This window comes from Bison bison, unplaced genomic scaffold (genome assembly GCF_000754665.1).
Source record: "Bison bison bison isolate TAMUID 2011002044 unplaced genomic scaffold, Bison_UMD1.0 scf7180017864525, whole genome shotgun sequence".
NCBI lineage: Eukaryota > Metazoa > Chordata > Mammalia > Artiodactyla > Bovidae > Bison > Bison bison.
Window position 1 is genome coordinate 9,814,815 of NW_011495076.1, and position 19,728 is coordinate 9,834,542.

The following is a 19,728-nucleotide window of genomic DNA, read 5'->3' on the forward strand; positions in this document are numbered from 1 at the left end:
GAAGGGAGACATGATCTTTGCATTGTCTCTTAACTTTTTAACCTTTTCAATGAGGTACACTTAGAAGTTTAATGTAAAGGCATAATTTATTTCTTAAAACATGTGAAGTCATTAGCAACCTATGTTGGTATAATATCTAAATGCTTTCAGCTTGTACCATTTTGACTCATTTCAAGTTTCATAATTTCCCCTCTTTCATCTCAGAATATATAACCTTGTCTTTACCCGTATGTCTCGGTACACAGAGCTACATATCATTTGTGCTTAATTCAGCTAATGAGAAAATAAATAAGGGTAAATGAAAGCCTTATTTTGTGCATCACTGTGGGAATTTTAGTTCTGTCAGTATAGTAAATATTAAGAGAGAAAAAAAAAGAAAAATCTCTCAACCAGAGTTGACTGTGTCTCCTTTTTTCACTCTTGAAGAGTTTAATTGATAGACTACAGTTGTCACTGGGACACCCATTTTAAACCAGCTGTTCCTTTTGGTAGGTGCATAATGTACTATATAATGTACTATATTTTTTAGACCTAATCAGACTTTTATTTGCCTTCTCACCAGAAAACATCTGAGATAAACATCTCCCTCCCCTCCTCTATCACATCTAAATTGTGATCTCTCATTAGAATATTTGCATGAATAAAAGTATATATCTAGTGGAAAATATTTCCTTTAGCTTAACACTTAACTTGCATGGGTATATATTTATATATGAAAGTTATCCATAGACAAATCTGATGCTGTTTTTACCTGCTTAAATATTGATAAAGTGGCATAATCTTCAAAAATTTTTATGTACTCAGTTAATCTATTCATCTTTGTCAGTGAATTCCTGAAGTAGCTTGCAGTAGCAAAGAAATGCAATGTAACAGTAACAAAAGTGATAAAGGAGGAATAAAGGAAATGTGTAACTTAGAATGTTTCACTTAAAAGTGGAGAAATTCTGCATATTCTAAACAAGGCCAATGGAGCAGTCTACATATAACATGTAATTGACATTTGTTGTAGGAGAAATGAATTTTCTACTTAATAAAATATTTTTAATTTTTAGTAGCCCCAAATGTTTTATTTTGGATGAGTTTATGTAATGTGGATTTAGAAGTGATAGTATTGGCTTATTTGTAATGTTAGAAATCCCTCAGAAGTGCACTTGTGCTTTCCTATAAGTATAATTACAGTTTGTGTTTAGTACATATGGAAGTAGAATGCTCCGTTAGTTACCTTTTTTCCACCTACATATCCATCCTTATATCTGTATTTTGCCAATTTTAGATGGCAATGTCCTAGATAGTAAGTCAGAAAATGCTTAAAATTTTCAGAATATCACATAAGTATGATACATAGGATTGTAGAATAACGTTGATTTGATGGTTATTTATGTCATAAACTTTTAGATGTAAGGAAAACACTCACAAATCATTTTAAGAATTAAAAAAACAGTTAATTTAACCATGGTGAAAGGGCTAATGAACTCTAAAGAATGCAAAGATAGAGAACTTGTTTAAGCCCTGCTTATACACCAAATCCTTGCCTGGAGAATCCCAGGGACGGGGGAGCCTGGTGGGCTGCTGTCTATGGGGTCGCACAGAGTTGGACACGACTGAAGCAACTTAGCAGCAGCAGCAGCATACACCAAATCAGTCAGACTACGAACAAGATATAGGTAACACAATTTGTATAAGGTGAAACCTGACTGAAAACTTGCATTGTATTATTGCATTCTTAAAATTTTATTACCTAGTACATTTGTTATCAGTTACACATAATATACTTTTGTTTGCAGACAGAGATAATTTAAGTGAAAGCGTTCCATATGCTAAAAAGTGGTAAGAAACGTGGCAAGCTTCTCATTACATGATAGACTCTATAGAAGGTATCTTTGTATGTGTCGAACTGCCTACGTATATGTGATCTAGCTACCTACTTAACTGTGTGTTTATCTGGATTGGCAGCCCTTTTAAAAGTTAACTTCTCTTTCTCTGTTCTTTCATTTCAGTTTGATTCCTTGTTATTTGGAGATAGTATGAGGCAAATGATTACTGGAACAAAAGGCTTTTTTGTATATAGATTTTCTTTTTCCCAAACTATTGTCTAACCATCTCTTTTTGTTTATCAAAGAACAATTAAGTAAACTGTCCATTAAATTTTTAAACAGCTTGACACCTATTGGATCAGTTAATTTTATAGCATACATTTCAGAAAGCCTTATTATGATATTTTCAAGTACAGTAATCTAAAGGTATGAGAGTATGTTCTAAAAAATTCAGGAACATTTTTTAAAATTACTTTTGAGTTCCTTTCTGTTATTCAGTGATCCTTTCCCTTCAAGTTACAAAATGACATATAATGAATCCATATTTCAAGATAGCAAAGGATAGAAAATACTCTTTCTTTAGTATGAAATATGAAGTATATGTGTTTCTCTTTTTTTTAAGAGAGAAGAGTTAATTCACCCTGAATTTCTCTATTTTTTCTTCTAAATTTGTTTTCATTATTAATTTCTCCTTTCTTTATGACATAAAGTGCCAAACTCAAAAAGTTTGAACTGTGTTAAAAATGGCTCAGGATAAATTGTGAACCATGTCTATGATTCCTATTTTCTCTTTTCAAAGACACATGTTGTTCTAAGAATTTGTTCAAAACCAGTGTTTATATAAATACTTGCTTTTAAATACAGTAAAAATGAATTGTTTTTTCTACGAAAGAAATGATTGCTTTTTCAAAGTTGCAAACTTGGCAAGTTGACAAGTTGTCTGATTCCTGATTAGTATAAGACATGTCTTCAAAGAGTGTGACTGCCACCTCACTGAGCAGATGGACGCCCCAGGCTTCTGTGTAGGAGGGCTCCTTGTTCACCTCTTTGCCAGCCTTTACCTGTACTTGTCTCTCTACAGAATTTCTCTCTTCCTGTCAGACTTTCTCCCTGCTTTTCCTTACTTTGCATTTTCCTTGCTTCATTTTTCTGCTCTATTTCTTTCTCACTCTCCTCATATCCTTTTCAGCTCTTTATTCACAACTTTGAAAGGGAAGTAAATGGTAGAAAGAACATTTTGAGCAAAATACCTTAACTTTTTTTCAAATTAATGAATAACCATTGAGTAATCTTTATATTTCCGGACTTCCTGGTATAAGTTTAGTTAGCTTGAAATAGGAAAATGCTTAAAGGATAAGCTATAATATTAAACTTAAGATCCTTTCTTTGAGAGGACCTATTTGTGTAGCTATTTTCTGGGGGTATATAAGTAAATAAACAAATATCCTATATTAGTTACTATATATACTCCTGTAGTAATATGTATTACTGTGTATATTTTTCTAGTACTATGTATAATATATATATATATATTTATACATAATTTGAAGATGGTGGTTCTATTTTATGAGTAAGTACACTGCACATCGCACCCCACTTCAGTACTCTTGCCTGGAAACTCCCATGGATGGAGGAGCCTTGTGGGCTGCAGTCCATGGGGTCTCTAAGAGTCGGACACGACTGAGCGACTTCACCTTCACTTTTCACTTTTATTCATTGGAGAAGGAAATGGCAACCCACTCCAGTGTTCTTGCCTGGAGAGTCCCAGGGACTGGGGAGCCTGGTAGGCTGCCCTCTATGGGGTCGCACAGAGTTGGACACGACTGATGCGACTTAGCAGCAGCAGCAGCACACTGCACATACATTCTTTTTACTAGCTTTGATAACAGATATTTAAATGTGTATTTTTCAGTTGTTTAATCATTATTACATCTATCTGAATCATACCAGTAAACTATTTTGAAAGGTTTTTAACTTGTAGCACTGTGCCATTGGTAAGATAATCAGTTATGAAGTATTGAGAAAACTGACATGTTATTATTTATTTCTAACTATGCTAGTCAAAGCAACACATCTTAGCATAATACATAAAAGGTATGGAATATAAAGGTGGAATCTGATAATATCTGATGCCTTTGAAAACCCAGTGTCTAAATACTGGGGTACCTTAATGCCATTGTTAAATAGTTAAATAATATAACAAATATTCTATAAAATTGATTGGTCATCATTAATAAAGGATTTGGTAGGGATGCCATAGAGCTCTGAAGTCGGTTAACATTTGGTGACATCCACTCTTTCTCCTTCTGCCTCCATCAAGGTGCCTGTGTCGGTGGCCATGATGACTCCCCAGGTGATCACCCCTCAGCAAATGCAGCAAATCCTTCAGCAGCAAGTCCTGTCTCCTCAGCAACTCCAAGCCCTTCTCCAGCAGCAGCAGGCAGTCATGCTGCAGCAGGTAATGTGGGTTACCTACTTTGGAATTCTAGCACCTGTGCTGACAGTGCCATGGGCATAAATGACAAATTCTTTCTCCACCGGAAAGGACAACCTGTCTGTATCCTGGAATATACATATAGCATTGTAATTGCAGAACTGCTTAGGAAAGTTTAAACCCCTTAGTCTTTTTAAAGTCATTAACATCTAGAGTAAGAGCCGAAAGAATTGTCATTTCAACATGAGATAAATCAATATTTAAATATTTAAATGCTTAGGTGCATTGGATTTGTAGACTTGCCTGCAAAAGTGCAAAGAGACCTACAGGTAATTGTTCTTTTTGAAATTCCTAACCCTCCAATACTCCTTTTAGTTCACATAAGGATGAAAGTGATTCTGACCTACTGCTACAATGGAAAAGTAACATCTCAAATTTTCCTTTTCAAAATTCATTTGGAATTTAGGAATAGAAGTATCTACTTATTATAACAAAGTTGAGCAGCTGAGCCACCAATTCATGAGATTTATCTTTTTCAAATAACAAAAAAACTAATGTTCCTAATATATATATATATTATTGGAGCCTCAAGTTTATATAAAGTGGACTTTAGTCATAGACTTAATTTTTCATAGAGAAAATAATGTGCTTTACCTGAATTCTTATAGATTTAATTACTTTGCTATGTTCTGTGATGGTGACCACAGACCAACTGCTTATATTTCTAACTCTGATCTTCTGTCCATCTGATGGATTACAGTTTTTTTTCTGGTAAGAACCGGTCACCCTAATCTTACGTAACTCTGTAGTTGGTTCTTATAAGTGGTAGAGTAGACGGCAGATATAATAATCTAGGTTATTCATTTGGCTCTAGCACTTTAGAATACAGATTTTTCTATACCCCTTCATTTAGGATATTTTGGACTCTGAATTGTGAAGTTTCAGAACTGGCTTGGGAAAAAAAAAAAAATATATATGTAGATCTGTCTCCTGGAATCCAGTGCATATTGGTTGTTTTTCTTGTGAGATGAATCTTAATGGAGACTCTACCCTGTACCAGTGTAGAAGAGTTTAGGAGGTTTATAATACATGCAACTTTTGCCTTTATTTATTAAAGTCAAAATGGTTTATTCAGCAACAACTACAAGAGTTTTACAAGAAACAGCAAGAGCAGTTACATCTTCAGCTTTTGCAGCAGCAGCAACAGCAGCAGCAGCAGCAGCAGCAACAGCAACAGCAGCAGCAGCAGCAACAGCAGCAGCAGCAACAACAGCAGCAGCAACAGCAGCAGCCGCAGCAACAGCATCCTGGAAAGCAAGCAAAAGAGGTAGGATCCAGCCAGCTCATCCATGCAGAGGAGCGCGAGGTTGGGAAGGGCACAGAGAGGCCAGGGCAGTCTTTGGTCTTCCTATCACCAGGCTCTTGCTGTCAAAGATGCACTATTATACATTTGTACTGAGCTTAATAGCAGTGACAGTGGAACTCTCCTGTTCTCCTTTTTTGTAGCATGGGACTTGAGAGTTATAATCCAATGCTGCTGTCGTCTAATGTTCACTAATGAATCACAGTGTACAAAGAGCAAGCTGTGTGGTGGACAAAGTACTGATTATCTTGTATGCACGGAGAATCTAAGTTGGTGAGGGAACCTTATTTTTCTCAGTGGTGCAGCTCAGAGAACATGCATGCAAATTGAGCCTGTTATTGGGGGTTGTGGGGGGAAAAACGGAGAAAGTGGTTGGGCACAGATTTCAAAGTCACAGGCCCCTGATTAATGACTGCTACTGTAGGTTTGGAGTGGCGAGTAGAAAGTTCCAGTTTGATATGCTCATAAATCAAACTGACAAGCTGGCTTCTCAGGCCTAGCTTGCACTTGTCAGCAAACTGCATCAAATATAAACATAATACAAACAAAACATGTTGAAGTAGTTAAATTGATCAGCAGGTATCAGAGCTGTTGTCTTCAAGCTGCCCATTATGCAAACGTACAGGAAACAGTTTTGACCCCCTGAGGCTTTGTTTCTGTTTGGATTTGTGAATAGAATTTCAGACAGCCATCAACTACAGAATAGAAATTGCTCCCTTATTTCTCCGGAGGCTTTGGGCAATCCACATGACTTGCTCCATTATGCAGTCTGTTTTCCAGTGAGCGCATCAGAAGTTTCTCTTTTTCCCAAACTAAAAAGGAAAGGTCTTCCACAGCAGCTTGTCTTTCTCTGAAGTGTGACTGCCTTCTCATACCCTCCTGAGTCCAAAAGGAGTCTGGTTTGTCTTGTAATGCCTCACAAAATTGGAACTTATACTTTTCCTTATAATAAGGGCACGTTTTGGGGCCTTGAACATAATTCTGCCTTTAATATATTCCAGTAAGAGAGAAGAGGAAGAGAGGGAGCTAACAGGCCTGTCCTATGAAGGCTACATCCCAGTTTACTAATAGATCACTAGAGACCACGGTCATGGACTTCTGCAGATCAAACTTACTGAGTTGGAAAAAAAATAAAAAGTGCTGTTGAAGTTGACTGTTTCCATCAAGTGTCATTCTTTGAGTATAAATAAATTTATTATCATCTGAAATAAGCCCATTTAAAAAGTCTGAACCATTGTGACACACTTTCTCTAGACCTTGTTCCATCCTCTTTTCTCTGCTGCTGTGTTAATATTTGAAAGAAAACTGAAAATCTAGAGCTTGCTCACATTCTTCCCTTGAACTTTAATGGTGGGATGACCATTCACAAATGCACCAGGGCAATGAAATGAATGTGTGTTTTTCTATATGAGAACTGTTTGCACAGACTCTGCCTTTCATTCACTGGGTTGGGTTTTCTGACACCAGCAGCAGCAGCAGCAGTTGGCAGCCCAGCAGCTTGTCTTCCAGCAGCAGCTTCTCCAGATGCAACAACTCCAGCAGCAGCAGCATCTGCTCAGCCTTCAGCGTCAGGGACTCATCTCGATCCCACCTGGCCAGGCGGCACTTCCAGTCCAGTCGCTGCCTCAAGGTACATACAAACATGGTGCACATGTCATTTCTAAGCTTGCATTTCTATCACTGTGTGGCCTGTCTACACTATACCTTGAGAAATTTTTTATGACCTTCATGTTTATTATTAAAACATGATTGTTATGAAAACAAAAACAGAGTGACTTAAAACCTTTGCAGGGCAGCAAAAGCAGTTCTGAGAGGGAAGTTTACATCAACACAGTTTTACCTCAGGAAACAAAAAAATCTCAAACAACCTAATCTTACAAGTAAAGCAGCTGGACAAAGGAGAACAAGCAAAACCCAAAGTTAGTAGAAGTTTTGAGTATGTGATTTAGATGCACATACTACTGTATATAAAATAGATAATAAAAACCTACTGTATAGCATAGGGAACTCTACTCGTACTCTGTAATAATCTATATGGGGAAAGAATCTGAAAAAGAATAGATGCATATATGTATAACTTGGAGAAGGAAATGGCAGCCCACTCCAGTGTCCTTGCCTGGAGAATCCCAGGGACGGAGGAGCCTGGTGGGCTGCCGTCTGTGGGGCAGAGTCCACAGAGTCCGTCGCACAGAGTCGGACATGCCTGAAGCGACTTAGCAGCAGCAGCAGCAGCAGCAGCAGCAGCAGTATATGTATAACTAAGTCACTTTGCTGAGTACCTGAAACTGACAACATTGTAATTCAGCTATACCCTTTTATAAAATAAAAATTGAAAAAAACATGATTGTTAACATGGTTGCATGCCTCTTTGTCTTGAGACTCAGAGATTTTATTACACACTGCTTTTTAAGTGTTTGGTAAACTGCGCTCAAGTGCTTTGTTAGATATTAAATGTGTATTTATTTGTTTTACAGAAGAAAACGTGTAAGAACAGCACAATTCAAGGTATCAAATATATACTGAAGATCTGCAGGGAATTGGATTAGTGAGAAGGCTAACAACACTCTATTTAACATAAGTGAGCTGATAGGAGTTTTGGTGAACAACTGCTAAGAAAAAGATAGACACTCCTAATCTGCACACTAAAATCCCTACATATAAAAGGGAGGCTTTATGTATTCCTACAGACAATATTCCAAGTTATGCTTGGGGGACCTCCTCATACATCCTGGACCATATTGATCCTCCTTTCTCTAAAATGATGTTGCTATAATTATGAATTATAGCTTTAAAAAGTTGTCAGTTGTATTCTTATTTTTCTGATAAGAAAAACTTGGATGTACTTTAATAATTCAATAACACAATAGCATACAAATATAAAATTGTATGTATTCATTATTGTACTCAACTTTGGGGAAATGGAAAGGGTTCTAAGTAAAAAAAGAAAACAGAATAGTAAACAAAATGGTTCTTTGTGTGCTAAAATTCTCAATACTGGTAAAATTCATGTATCTATAAATATAATGGAAAGCATATTCTAATTTCCATTAGGATTTTGTTGGAATAAGCTTTAATCCAAATGAACTTTAATTCAAATCATTTATGCTTGTTCCAGGGGAGCTCACATTGTAGTAATACTTGCTATGCATTTTTCTGCCTCTGTAGGAGACACTGAAGAAAATAAAAAATGATTAAGTATACCAAAAAATTATAATTAGGCAAGTAACATGGAAATTTACATTACCACCTGTCAAATAGATAGCCAATGGGATTTGCTGTATGGCTCAGAAAACTCAAACAGGGACTCTGTATCAACCTAGAGGGGTGGGATGGGGCGGGAGATGGGAGGGAGGTTCAAAACAGAGGGAATGTATGTATACCTATGGCTGATTCATGTTGAGGTTTGACAGAAAACAACAAAATTCTGTGAAGCAATTATCCTTCAATAAAAAAATAAATTACAAAGAAAAAAAAAGAGCCTTTTAAATATTCAAGTTTTTGTTTGTTGCACATTAAGTTAAAAATACCAGGGTAGATGTTTTTCTCTTTATTTATCAAATTACTATCTCTATGGCTTAATTTCCCCAGAATTCCTCTTTCATTTGACTTTAGATACTCTAATTCACCTGATTGCATTACTCTGAAGAAATCAAGAGAGATAAAGTTTAAATTGTGAAAGAAAAACAAGGCAGTAAAACCATTTTTTTCTGTGTCATTCCAAAGAGAATTGGAATAAACCAGCATGATTTTATTTGAGTAAAACCATTCAAACATTTAAAAAATGTTTAAAATGCTCATAGAAACAAAATGCAACTTCTATAAAATATACTTGTTGAACTGCATTCTTTAAAATCAAGCATACAAATATCTTGTGAACAAGGAAATTCATTATGATATAACCATTCTAATAGTTTTTAAATAAAAACTTTCTCTTATTCCTGAGCTTTTTTTTTTGATAGAATTATCTCCTTTGTTTTTCTTGTTTTTTTCCAGTTTTATTGAGATATAATTTATATACAGCACTGTATAAATTTAAGGTATGCAGCATAGTGACTTGGCTTACATACATCATGAAAAGATTGACTTACAACCCTGAGTTAGTCCCTGATGTTACACAATGTAATGATTCACTATTTCTCTACTATTTAAAGTGATTGATCACCACTTATTTTTCTTCCATTTGTATCTCCATAAAATACATGAGAAATAAAACACACAGAATGGAAAATGCTGAGGGAAAAGAAGTAAAACTGAAAACATTTGAGCAGTCTTGGTTTGAGCAGAAAATGGATTTAAACAGTTTTTTAATTGAAATATAGTAGACTTACACTGTTGTGATAGTTTAAAGTGTTAAGTGATTCATATATATATATATATACACAAAAATATATATAGAAAGAATATATATATATACACATATATTCTTTTTCAGATTCTTTTCTCACATAGGTTATTAAAAAATATTGACTGTAGTTTGCTGTACTATATAGTAAGTCCTTGTTGGTTATCTATTTTATGTATAGTAATGTGATGCAGAATCCCGAACTCCTAGTTTACCCTCCCTCCCCTATCCCCTTCGGTAACCATACATTTGTTTCTATGTCTGTGGGGTTATTTCTGTTTTATATATAAGTTCATTTGTGTCATTTTTTATTTGGATTCCACGTATAAGTGGTATCATATGATACTTGTCTTTCTCTGTCTGGTTTACTTCTCTTAGTGTGATAATCTCTGGGTCCAAACAAAAGAGATGGAAGTCACCATTGTGTTTTCAACTGTTTAGATAAATGTACGGAAAGTGCCATTGTGGAGACTCATCAGCCAAACTCAGAAGGAATGTGTCAGATAAACCAGCTATGCTAAAGAAACATGAGTTCATAGCACACTTGTGGAATTTCAAAGTTAAAGTGGGACAAAGTAAAAAAGTAATTGTAAAAGGAAAAAAGCTGAATCTTTGCCTCAGCTACTGCCTGTTTTGAACAAAAATGTTTTAATTATTTTTTTAACAGCTTCTCAGTTAACTTTGCATGAGGTTTTTGGTTGGTTGATCAATTAGTTACAAATAATAACCATATGAAAACAAAGTAGGATTAATATACAATGATAATAGTCTCATTGTATCTTAAAAAATATGCTATACTAGCAGTATTTATCCCCATGATTTAACACAGCTTGTTCAGACTACTTTTAAAGCTATGATTTTTTTTCAACTGTATAAAAATTTGTGCATGAGAATTAGACATTAGAAATTTATAATTTTGATAAAGAAATTCACAGACATTTTTCTCTATGTTGCAAAATGATGCAATGTTATATTTTATCATTTTAAAGTAAGGCATTTTAAATACTGAGTATTTAAAGTCATCATGAACATTACTACAGTTACTACAATCCTGGATTTTAATGTAAAGTAGGCAATTAAATTATGATCTCTAAGTTTGTATATAGAGTGACTGTTGGTATACAGAAGTCAAATAAGAAAGGATGGATTTGTAAATCCGTCTAGAATAAACTACTGATTGTAAAAGTATTTAATGCACAGTGTACTTTAAATATCAACTAATAATTATTTAGTGACATATCTTCATGACATAGTATTAAAAGACGCTTACTCCTTGGAAGGAAAGTTATGACCAACCTAGGTAGAATATTAAAAAGCAGAGACATTACTTTGCCAACAAAGGTCCGTCTAGTCAAGGCTATTGTTTTTCCAGTGGTCATGTATGGGTGTGAGAGTTGGACTGTGAAGAAAGCTGAGCACTGAAGAACTGATGCTTTTTGAACTGTGGTGTTTGGAGAAGACTCTTGAGAGTCTCTTGGACTGCAAGGAGATCCAACCAGTCCATCCTAAAGGAGATCAGTCCTGGGTGTTCATTGGAAGGACTGATGCTGAAGCTGAAACTCCAGTACTTTGGCCACCTCATGCAAAGAGTTGACTCATTGGAAAATGGGGGCAGGAGGAGAAGGGGATGACAGAGGATGAGATGGCTGGATGGCATCACTGACTCGATGGACATGAGTTTGGAATAAACTCCGGGAGTTGGTGATGGACAGGGAGGCCTGGCATACGGCGATTCATGGGGTCGCAAAGAGTTGGACATGACTGAGCAACTGAACTGACTGACTGACTGACCCTTGTTTACTATGGTACTTAAATAGGATTAAAAAATTAAAACTTAAAAAAATATGAAATTATTGTGACATGCACTTTAAATTTTGATATATATTTTTGACATAAGATGAGGTCAGTGTATCCCAATACACAGTATATATTCACAAATTCAGTATTACTCCAAGAACTTACATATGTATACACATACTTACCCTGGAGAAGGAAATGGCAATCCACTCCAATATTTGTGCCTGGGAAATCCCATGGACAGAGTAGCCTGGTGGGCTACAATCCAGGAGGATGCAAAGAGTTGGACATGACTGAGCAACCAAACAACAAAAACACATACATATATGTGTATGTATGTGTGTGTATACACATACACACATATACATATATGTTTCATTCCAACTTTTAAAAATTTTTTGAATTTATAATACCTGTCTAAAATAAACATTTTCATTACCAATCTGAGAGACCTAACAGGGAATTTTGGATAAAAACCAGTGCAATTTTGAACTAACAAAATCTATTTGTCAAACTAGATGAGCTTGGAATCAGAGAATTGTTGAACAATAAAAAAAAAGATATATTTTGAAATAAAGTATAATAATGTCCTTTATGTTGAGTTAGGACTCTGCTGAAGTTCATCTTTGGCATCAGTGTTCAGTCAAAGTCAGCTATTTGGCTTTGACTTCATGTTCTGCTTGTGAAACTCTAAATAGCCAAATTCCTACTTCAACACCACTCTGGCATCCTTAAGTTTTTGCTTTATCTGTGATAATAGGCTTACATAGAACATATATATAATAAGGGTAATAGTACTAGCATTATGAACAATGTAAGTCATAAAGAATTATTGTTACCATCTTAGTATTCCCTTTCACTTACCAAATAAACCTTCTATTTGTAACTTAAGGAAATCTTCTTTGGAGTTTTACATCCTGGAAACTCCATCAGTGAGATAAAGTTTGAATGAAAATTTATTGTTGGGGTACTAAAACTTTGCAAGTTACCTGTGAATGCTGTTATGCATTAAAAACTAACTGAGGGTGACTTTCCTGGTGGCTCATCGGTAGAGAATCTGCCTGCTAATCCAGGAGACAAAGGTTCAACCCCTGATCTGGGAAGAGCCTACATACTGAAGAGCGATTAAGCCCATGCACCACAACTAGTGAGCCTGTGCTCTAGAGAACAGGAGCCGCAACTAAGGAGCCCACGTGCTGCCACTCCTGAAGCCCACACCCTACAGCCTGTGCTCTGCAATGAGAAGCCTCTGCAATGAGAAGCTAGCATACAGCAGCTAGAGAGTAGCGCCCATTTTCTGCAACTAGAGAAAAGCCAATGTAGCAACAAAGACCCAGCAGAGCCAAAAATAAACTATTTTTTTAAGTTTTAAAAAATTGACTCAAAAAATAATAAAATTGGGTTTTAAAAAAGCTAACAGGGATAAATAAATACATGGGGAAATATTAAAAATATATGGAGTTAGTTTTTGAGAAAATTTAAATGAGATAGGAAGATAGAGATTAAATTGGATTTAATGTTTAGGTTATATGTCTTTTTTTTTTAATTTAATTTTATTTTTAAACTTTACATAATTGTATTAGTTTTGCCAAATATCCAAATGAATCTGCCACAGGTATACATGTGTTCCCCATCCTGAACCCTCCTGAACCCTCCTCCTTCCTCCCTCCCCATACCATCCCTCTGGGTCGTCCCAGTGTGCTAGCCCCAAGCATCCAGTATTGTGCATCGAACCTGGACTGGCAACTCATTTCTTACATGATATTTTACATGTTTCAATGTCATTCTCCCAAATCTCCCCACCCTCTCCCTCTCCCACAGAGTCCATAAGACTGTTAATTCTTTATGAGTTGTGGGAAAACTTTGCCACATTAAGATATCATAATCAAGAAAAATGAGAAATCATTGTTTTTGTAAGAGAATATCAAACTGTGAACATTTAATAGTTAAATCATAGCAGGAACAGTTTTTATGTCAGATGTATTCCTGTATCCTAGAAATTCCTTTCCTTGGTTAAGATACTTGCCTTTGGTCTCAGTTTCAGCAAAAAAAACTAGTTTTACTCCCTGTAATTCAGCATTTGAACAAAATGTTTATTTGGTACACCTCTCATTGAAAATAGATTTTAAACAGGGGCATTTTGCATACAGGTTATAGTAAGCTCCTAGTCAAATACAGATCAATAAGATGTTAGGTTTGGCAAATTATAAATCAACACGTGGCTCTCTGAGGGACAGCTCACCAACTGCAATAATTGTTGCCACTGGAGAGGAGTTCTGGGGACACAGAGGTCAGGACTAGTATGGAAATTTAAGTTTGCAAGGCATACCCTTCTCTGCAGTTCAGTTATTTTGCCCATGTGTGTATACTGGTTTTTCAAATTGTAAAATTTAAGATGAAAAGTAAAAATTAATATTTCAATAATTCAAATTATTTAATATCAGATTGGTTCAATATACATATGAATAATATAATACTCTACAAAAATATACTTTTATTATTTTTAGTTTTGAGTAACCCTAAAATAAGCAGACCATTATTAAATTAATTAATTCAAGTCGACTGACTTTACATAATGCCATATTAAAATTACTTATTTAATAACAAAATTATTACTGAATGTAGAAAATAAAAGGACATGGAAAGAATTATTTTTATTTTTGAGTGTCAGAGAGCTGCTCATGTATTAATAATTTTTACCAGTATGTGAGACCACTGGAATTTTTAAATTGTGTGTGCCTTAAGGATGTATAATCTAGATGTGAATCTAGATATGAATTACCAAATTTTCATCAATTCTTAGCAGAGTGCTTGGCACCTAGTAGTTATTCTACAAACTCTGACTCTAGGAATAAAGAATTACTTGATTTATCTGTGGTATTATATGGAATTTGATTAGCAATTATTGTTTTTCTTTCAACTCCTGAAAGAAGAAACCTTTTAATGCTTGTCTATAGTACTGGCAGTGAATAGCAACAAACCGAATCAGCAAACTAAAATGGACTGGAATGGGTGATTTTAACTCAGATGACCATTATATCTACTATAGTGGGCAAGAATCCCTTAGAAGAAATGGATAGCCATCATAATCAACAAAAATTCTGAAACAAAAGAGTTCTGGATGCAGTCTCAAAAACGACAGAATGATCTCTGTTTGTTTCCAAGGCAAACCATTCAATATCACAGTAATCCAAGTCTATCTCCTGACCAGTGATGCTGAAGAAGCTGAAGTTGAAAAGTTCTATGAAGACCTACAAGACCTTATAGAACTAACACCCAAATATGATGTCCTTTTCATTATAGGGGACTGGAATACAAAAGTAGGAAGTCAAGAAATACCTGGCGTAACATGCAAATTTCGCCTTGGAGTACAGAATGAGGCAGGGCAAAAGCTGATAGAGTTTGCCAAGAGAACACACTGGTCAGAACAAACACCCTCTTCCAACAACACAGAGAAGACTCTACACATGGACATCACCAGATGGTCAACACTGAAGTCAGGATGATTATATTCTTTGCAGCCAAAGATGGAGAAGCTCTATACAGTCAGAAAAAAACAAGACCAGGAGCTGACTGTGGCTCAGATCATGATCTCCTTATTGCCAAATTCAGACTTAAATTGAAGAAAGTAGGGAAACCGCTGCACCATTCAGGTATGACCTAAATCAAATCCCTTACAATTATACAGTGGAAGTGAGAAATAGATTCAAAGGATTAGATCTGATAGTCAGAGTGCCTGAAGAACTATACAGGAGGCAGGGATCAAGATCATCCTCAAGAAAAAGAAATACAAAAAGACAAAATGCTTGTCTGAGGAGGCCTTACAAATAGCTTTAAAAGAAGAGAAGCAAAAGGCAAAGGAGAAAAGGAAAGATATACACATTTGAATGAAGAGTACCAAAGAATAGCAAGAAGAGATAAGAAAGCCTTCCTCAGTGATCAACGCAAAGAAATAGAGGAAAACAAGAGAATGGGAAAGACCAGAGATCTCTTCAAGAAAATTAGAGATACCAAGGGAACATTTCATGCAAAGATGAGCTCAATAAAGGACAGAAATAGTATGGACCTAACAGAAGACTCAGAGAAGGCAATGGCACCCCACTCCAGTACTCTTGCCTGGAAAATCCCATGGACGGAGGAGCCTGGTGGGCTGCAGTCCATGGGGTTGCTACGAGTCGGACACGACTGAGCGACTTCACTTTCACTTTTCACTTTCATGCATTGGAGAAGGAAATGGCAACCCAGTCCAGTGTTCTTGCCTGGAGAATCCCAGGGACAGGGGAGCCTGGTGGGCTGCCGTCTTTGGGGTCGCACAGAGTCGGACACGACTGAAGCAGCTTATCAGTAGCAGCAACAGAAGACTGCAAGGAGACAGTCCATCCTAAAGGAGATCAGTCCTGGGTGTTCATTGGAAGGACTGATGCTAAAACTGAAACTCCAGTACTTTGGCCACCTCATGCAAAGAGTTGACTCATTGGAAAAGACCCTGATGCTGGGAGGTATTGGGGGCAGGAGGAGAAGGGGATGACAGAGGATGAGATGGCTGGATAGCATCATCGACTCGATGGACATGAGTTTGGGTAAACTCCAGGAGTTGGTGATGAACAGGGAGGCCTGGTGTGCCACAATTCATGGGGTCACAAAGAGTCGGACATGACTGAGTGACTGAACTGAACTGAACAGAAGCAGAAGATATTAAGAAGAGGTGTCAAGAATACACAGAAGAACTATACCAAAAAGATCTTCAAGACCCAGATAGTCACGATGGTGTGATGACTCACCTAGAGCCAGACATCCTGGAATGTGAAGTCAAGTGGGCCTTACGAAACATCACTACTAAAAAAGCTAGTGGAGTGACAGAATTCCAGTTAAGCTATTTCAAATCCTAAAATGTGATGCTGTGAATGTGCTACACTCAATATGCCAGCAAATTTGGAAATCTCAGCAGTGGCCACAGGAAAAAGGTCAGTTTTCATTTCAATCCCAAAGAAAAATAATGCCAAAGAATGCTCAAGCTACCACACAATTGCACTCATCTCACACACTAGCAAAATAATGGTCAAAATTCTCCAAGCCAGGCTTCACCAGTATGTGAACTGTGAACTTCCAGATGTTCAAGCTGGATTTAGAAATGGCAGAGGAACCAGAGATCAAATTACCAACACATGTTGGATCATTGAAAAAGCAAGAGAGTTCCAGAAAAACATCTACTTCTGTTTTAAAGCTATGCCAAAGCCTTTGACTGTGTGGATCACAACAAACTCTGGAAAATTCTGCAAGAGATGGGAATACCAGACCACCTGACCTGCCTCTTGAGAAATCTATATGCAGGTCAGGAAGCAACAGTTAGAACTGGACATGGAACAACAGACTAGTTCCAAATAAGGAAAGGATTACATCAAGGCTGTAAATTGTCACCCTGCTTATTTAACTTATATGCAGAGTACATCATGAGAAATGCTGGCCTGGATGAAGCACAAGCTGGAATCAAGATTGCCAGGAGAAATATCAATAACCTCAGATATGTAGATGATACAACCCTTATGGTAGAAAGCGAAGAAGAACTAAACAGTGTCTTGATGAAAGTGAAAGAGGAGAATGAAAAAGTTGGCTTAAAGCTCAACATTCCAAAAACGAAGATCATGGCATCTGCTCCCATCACTTCATGGGAAATAGATGGGGAAACAGTAGAAATAGTGAGAGACTTTATTTTTGGGTGCTCCAAACTCACTGCAGTTGGTGACTGCAGTCATGAAATTAAAAAATGCTTACTCCTTGGAAGGAAAGTTATGACCAACCTACACAGCATATTAAAAAGCAGAGACATTACTTTGCCAACAAAATTCTGTCTAGTCAAAGCTATGGTTTTTCCAGTAGTCATGTATGGATGTGAGAGTTGGATGTAAAGAAAGCTGAGTGACAAAGAGTGGGTGCTTTTGAACTGTGTATGGATGTGAGAGTTGGATGTAAAGAAAGCTGAGTGACAAAGAATGGGTGCTTTTGAACTGTGTGTTGGAGAAGATTCTTGGGAGTCCCTTGGACTGCAAGGAGATCCTAAAGGAAATCATAAAGTCCATCCTATAAAGTCCATCCCATAAAGTCCATCCTAAAGGAAATCAGTCCTGAATATTCATTGGAAGGACTTATACTGAAGATGAAGCTCCAATACTTTGGCTACCTGATGCAAAGAACTGACTCATTGGAAAAGACCCTGATGCTGGGAAAGATTTAAAGTGGGAGGAGAAGGGGACAACAGAGGGTGAGATGGTTGGGTGGCATCACTGACTCAATGGACATGAGTTTGTGTAAACTCCAGGAGTTGGTGATGGAGAGGTAGGCCCGGCGTGCTGCAGTCCATGGGGGTCGCAAACAGTCGGAGACAACTGAGCGACTGGACTACACTAATTGCATGTATACATCCTTGAAATACTGTTTTAAGGGAAAGTGAATAATCTTCACTTAAGATTTTATGTTGATTATTAATCTATGATGCTCTAGTCCACTGATTCCCAGATCCCAGATTGTGCTTGCCAATACACTAGTTTTCTGATAAATTGAACAGATCTTTTAACTTAGCTTCATTGAATTTTCACTTGTTGCAGGCACTTGTATAGGCTCTGGGGATAAATCTTTGACAATAACCGATAGTAAACCCTGCCATTATAAAACTTACCTTTTAAAGAAGAAGACAGACAACAAATAAAGTATATAGTGGTAACTGCTAAGGAGAAAAATGAAAAAGCAAGGATAAGAGACACTTAAGCAACCATGAGATGGGTGAAGTTGAACTTGTACACAAGATAGCCAGGGAAGTCGTCCTGGGAAGGGGCTATGTGAGTTGTGACCTTGGAAATGTGAGGGTGCTCTTGAACAAGTTAATTAATTTTCCTGTACTTCAGTGTCCTCATCTCTAAAATGAAAGTAAAGATGATAGTGGTTGGGCATTACATCAGTTATCATGTATGAAGGCTTTGCAAAATTGATTGACATATAAGTAGCACTATATATATATATATCTGTTAAATAAATCAGACAAAGAAACCTGCCAGAGGAGTGAGTTGGAGCCAGAGGAGCTGTATAAACAGGAGCTTAGTTGTGAACATGTAAGACTGGAGAATCTGTTAGTGTTACAGTGAGATGTCAAATAAGCCTGCAATTCAAGGAAGAGATTTGGGCTAGAGATCACTTGAATCCTAAGCCTGTACTTAGTATTTGATACTGAAATAAATTAGTGTAATTATAAAAATAATTTATTGAGTTATTTTTTTCCTTACATATTTGAAAAACACTGAGTTAAAGAAAGAAATCTAAGATATCTCTGTTACTAAACATCTCAGAACTGTTTTACTTGCTAACATAAGCCATGGGTCTCCTAAATTGAGATAACAGATCTCTGAGATCTCTTAGACTAACAGCATTTAGGGAGTACTGTTCCATAGAATACAATACTGACTTTGTTATAATACTGCCTGAAAAAGTGAATTAATTCTTGCAAATCATCAAAACATAAAAAAAAACTCATGAAACCTCCAAAATGGCACAAAGTTGATTAGCTAGTTGTTTCATATTTTAAAATAGTTTTATATCCATAGAAAAAAACTAAGCAAGTTGATGTGAAAACGTTGTCTCATGAGCAGTGTGTTACTTTACTTTTTAAAAATGCCCCCCACCCCGATTATCTGCAATCGGAGTAATCTCAGTTCAGTTCAGTTGCTCAGTCGTGTCCGACTCTTTGCCACCCCATGAATCGCAGCACGCCAGGCCTCCCTGTCCATCACCAACTCCCGGAGTTCACTCAAACTCACGTCCATCGAGTCAGTGATGCCATCCAGCCATCTCCTCCTCTGTCGTCCCCTCCTCCTCCTGCCCCCAATCTCTCCCAGCGTCAGAGTCTTTTCCAATGAGTCAACTCTTCACATGAGGTGGCCAAAGTACTGGAGTTTCAGCTTTAGCATAATTCCTTCCAAAGAAATCCCAG

The 19,728-nt window shown here is 36.7% G+C and overlaps 1 protein-coding gene across 1 annotated transcript in view; it reads left to right on the forward strand.

Moving 5' to 3' along the window:
* FOXP2 (forkhead box P2) overlaps window positions 1-19,728 on the forward strand; it is a 656,652-nt gene that overhangs the window by 575,882 nt on the left and 61,042 nt on the right. Inside the window, exons 9-11 of the mRNA XM_010831196.1 lie at window positions 4,135-4,272; window positions 5,384-5,614; window positions 7,079-7,241. Of these exons, the coding sequence (XP_010829498.1) occupies window positions 4,135-4,272; window positions 5,384-5,614; window positions 7,079-7,241 (532 nt within the window). The remainder of the gene's footprint in view (window positions 1-4,134; window positions 4,273-5,383; window positions 5,615-7,078; window positions 7,242-19,728) is intronic.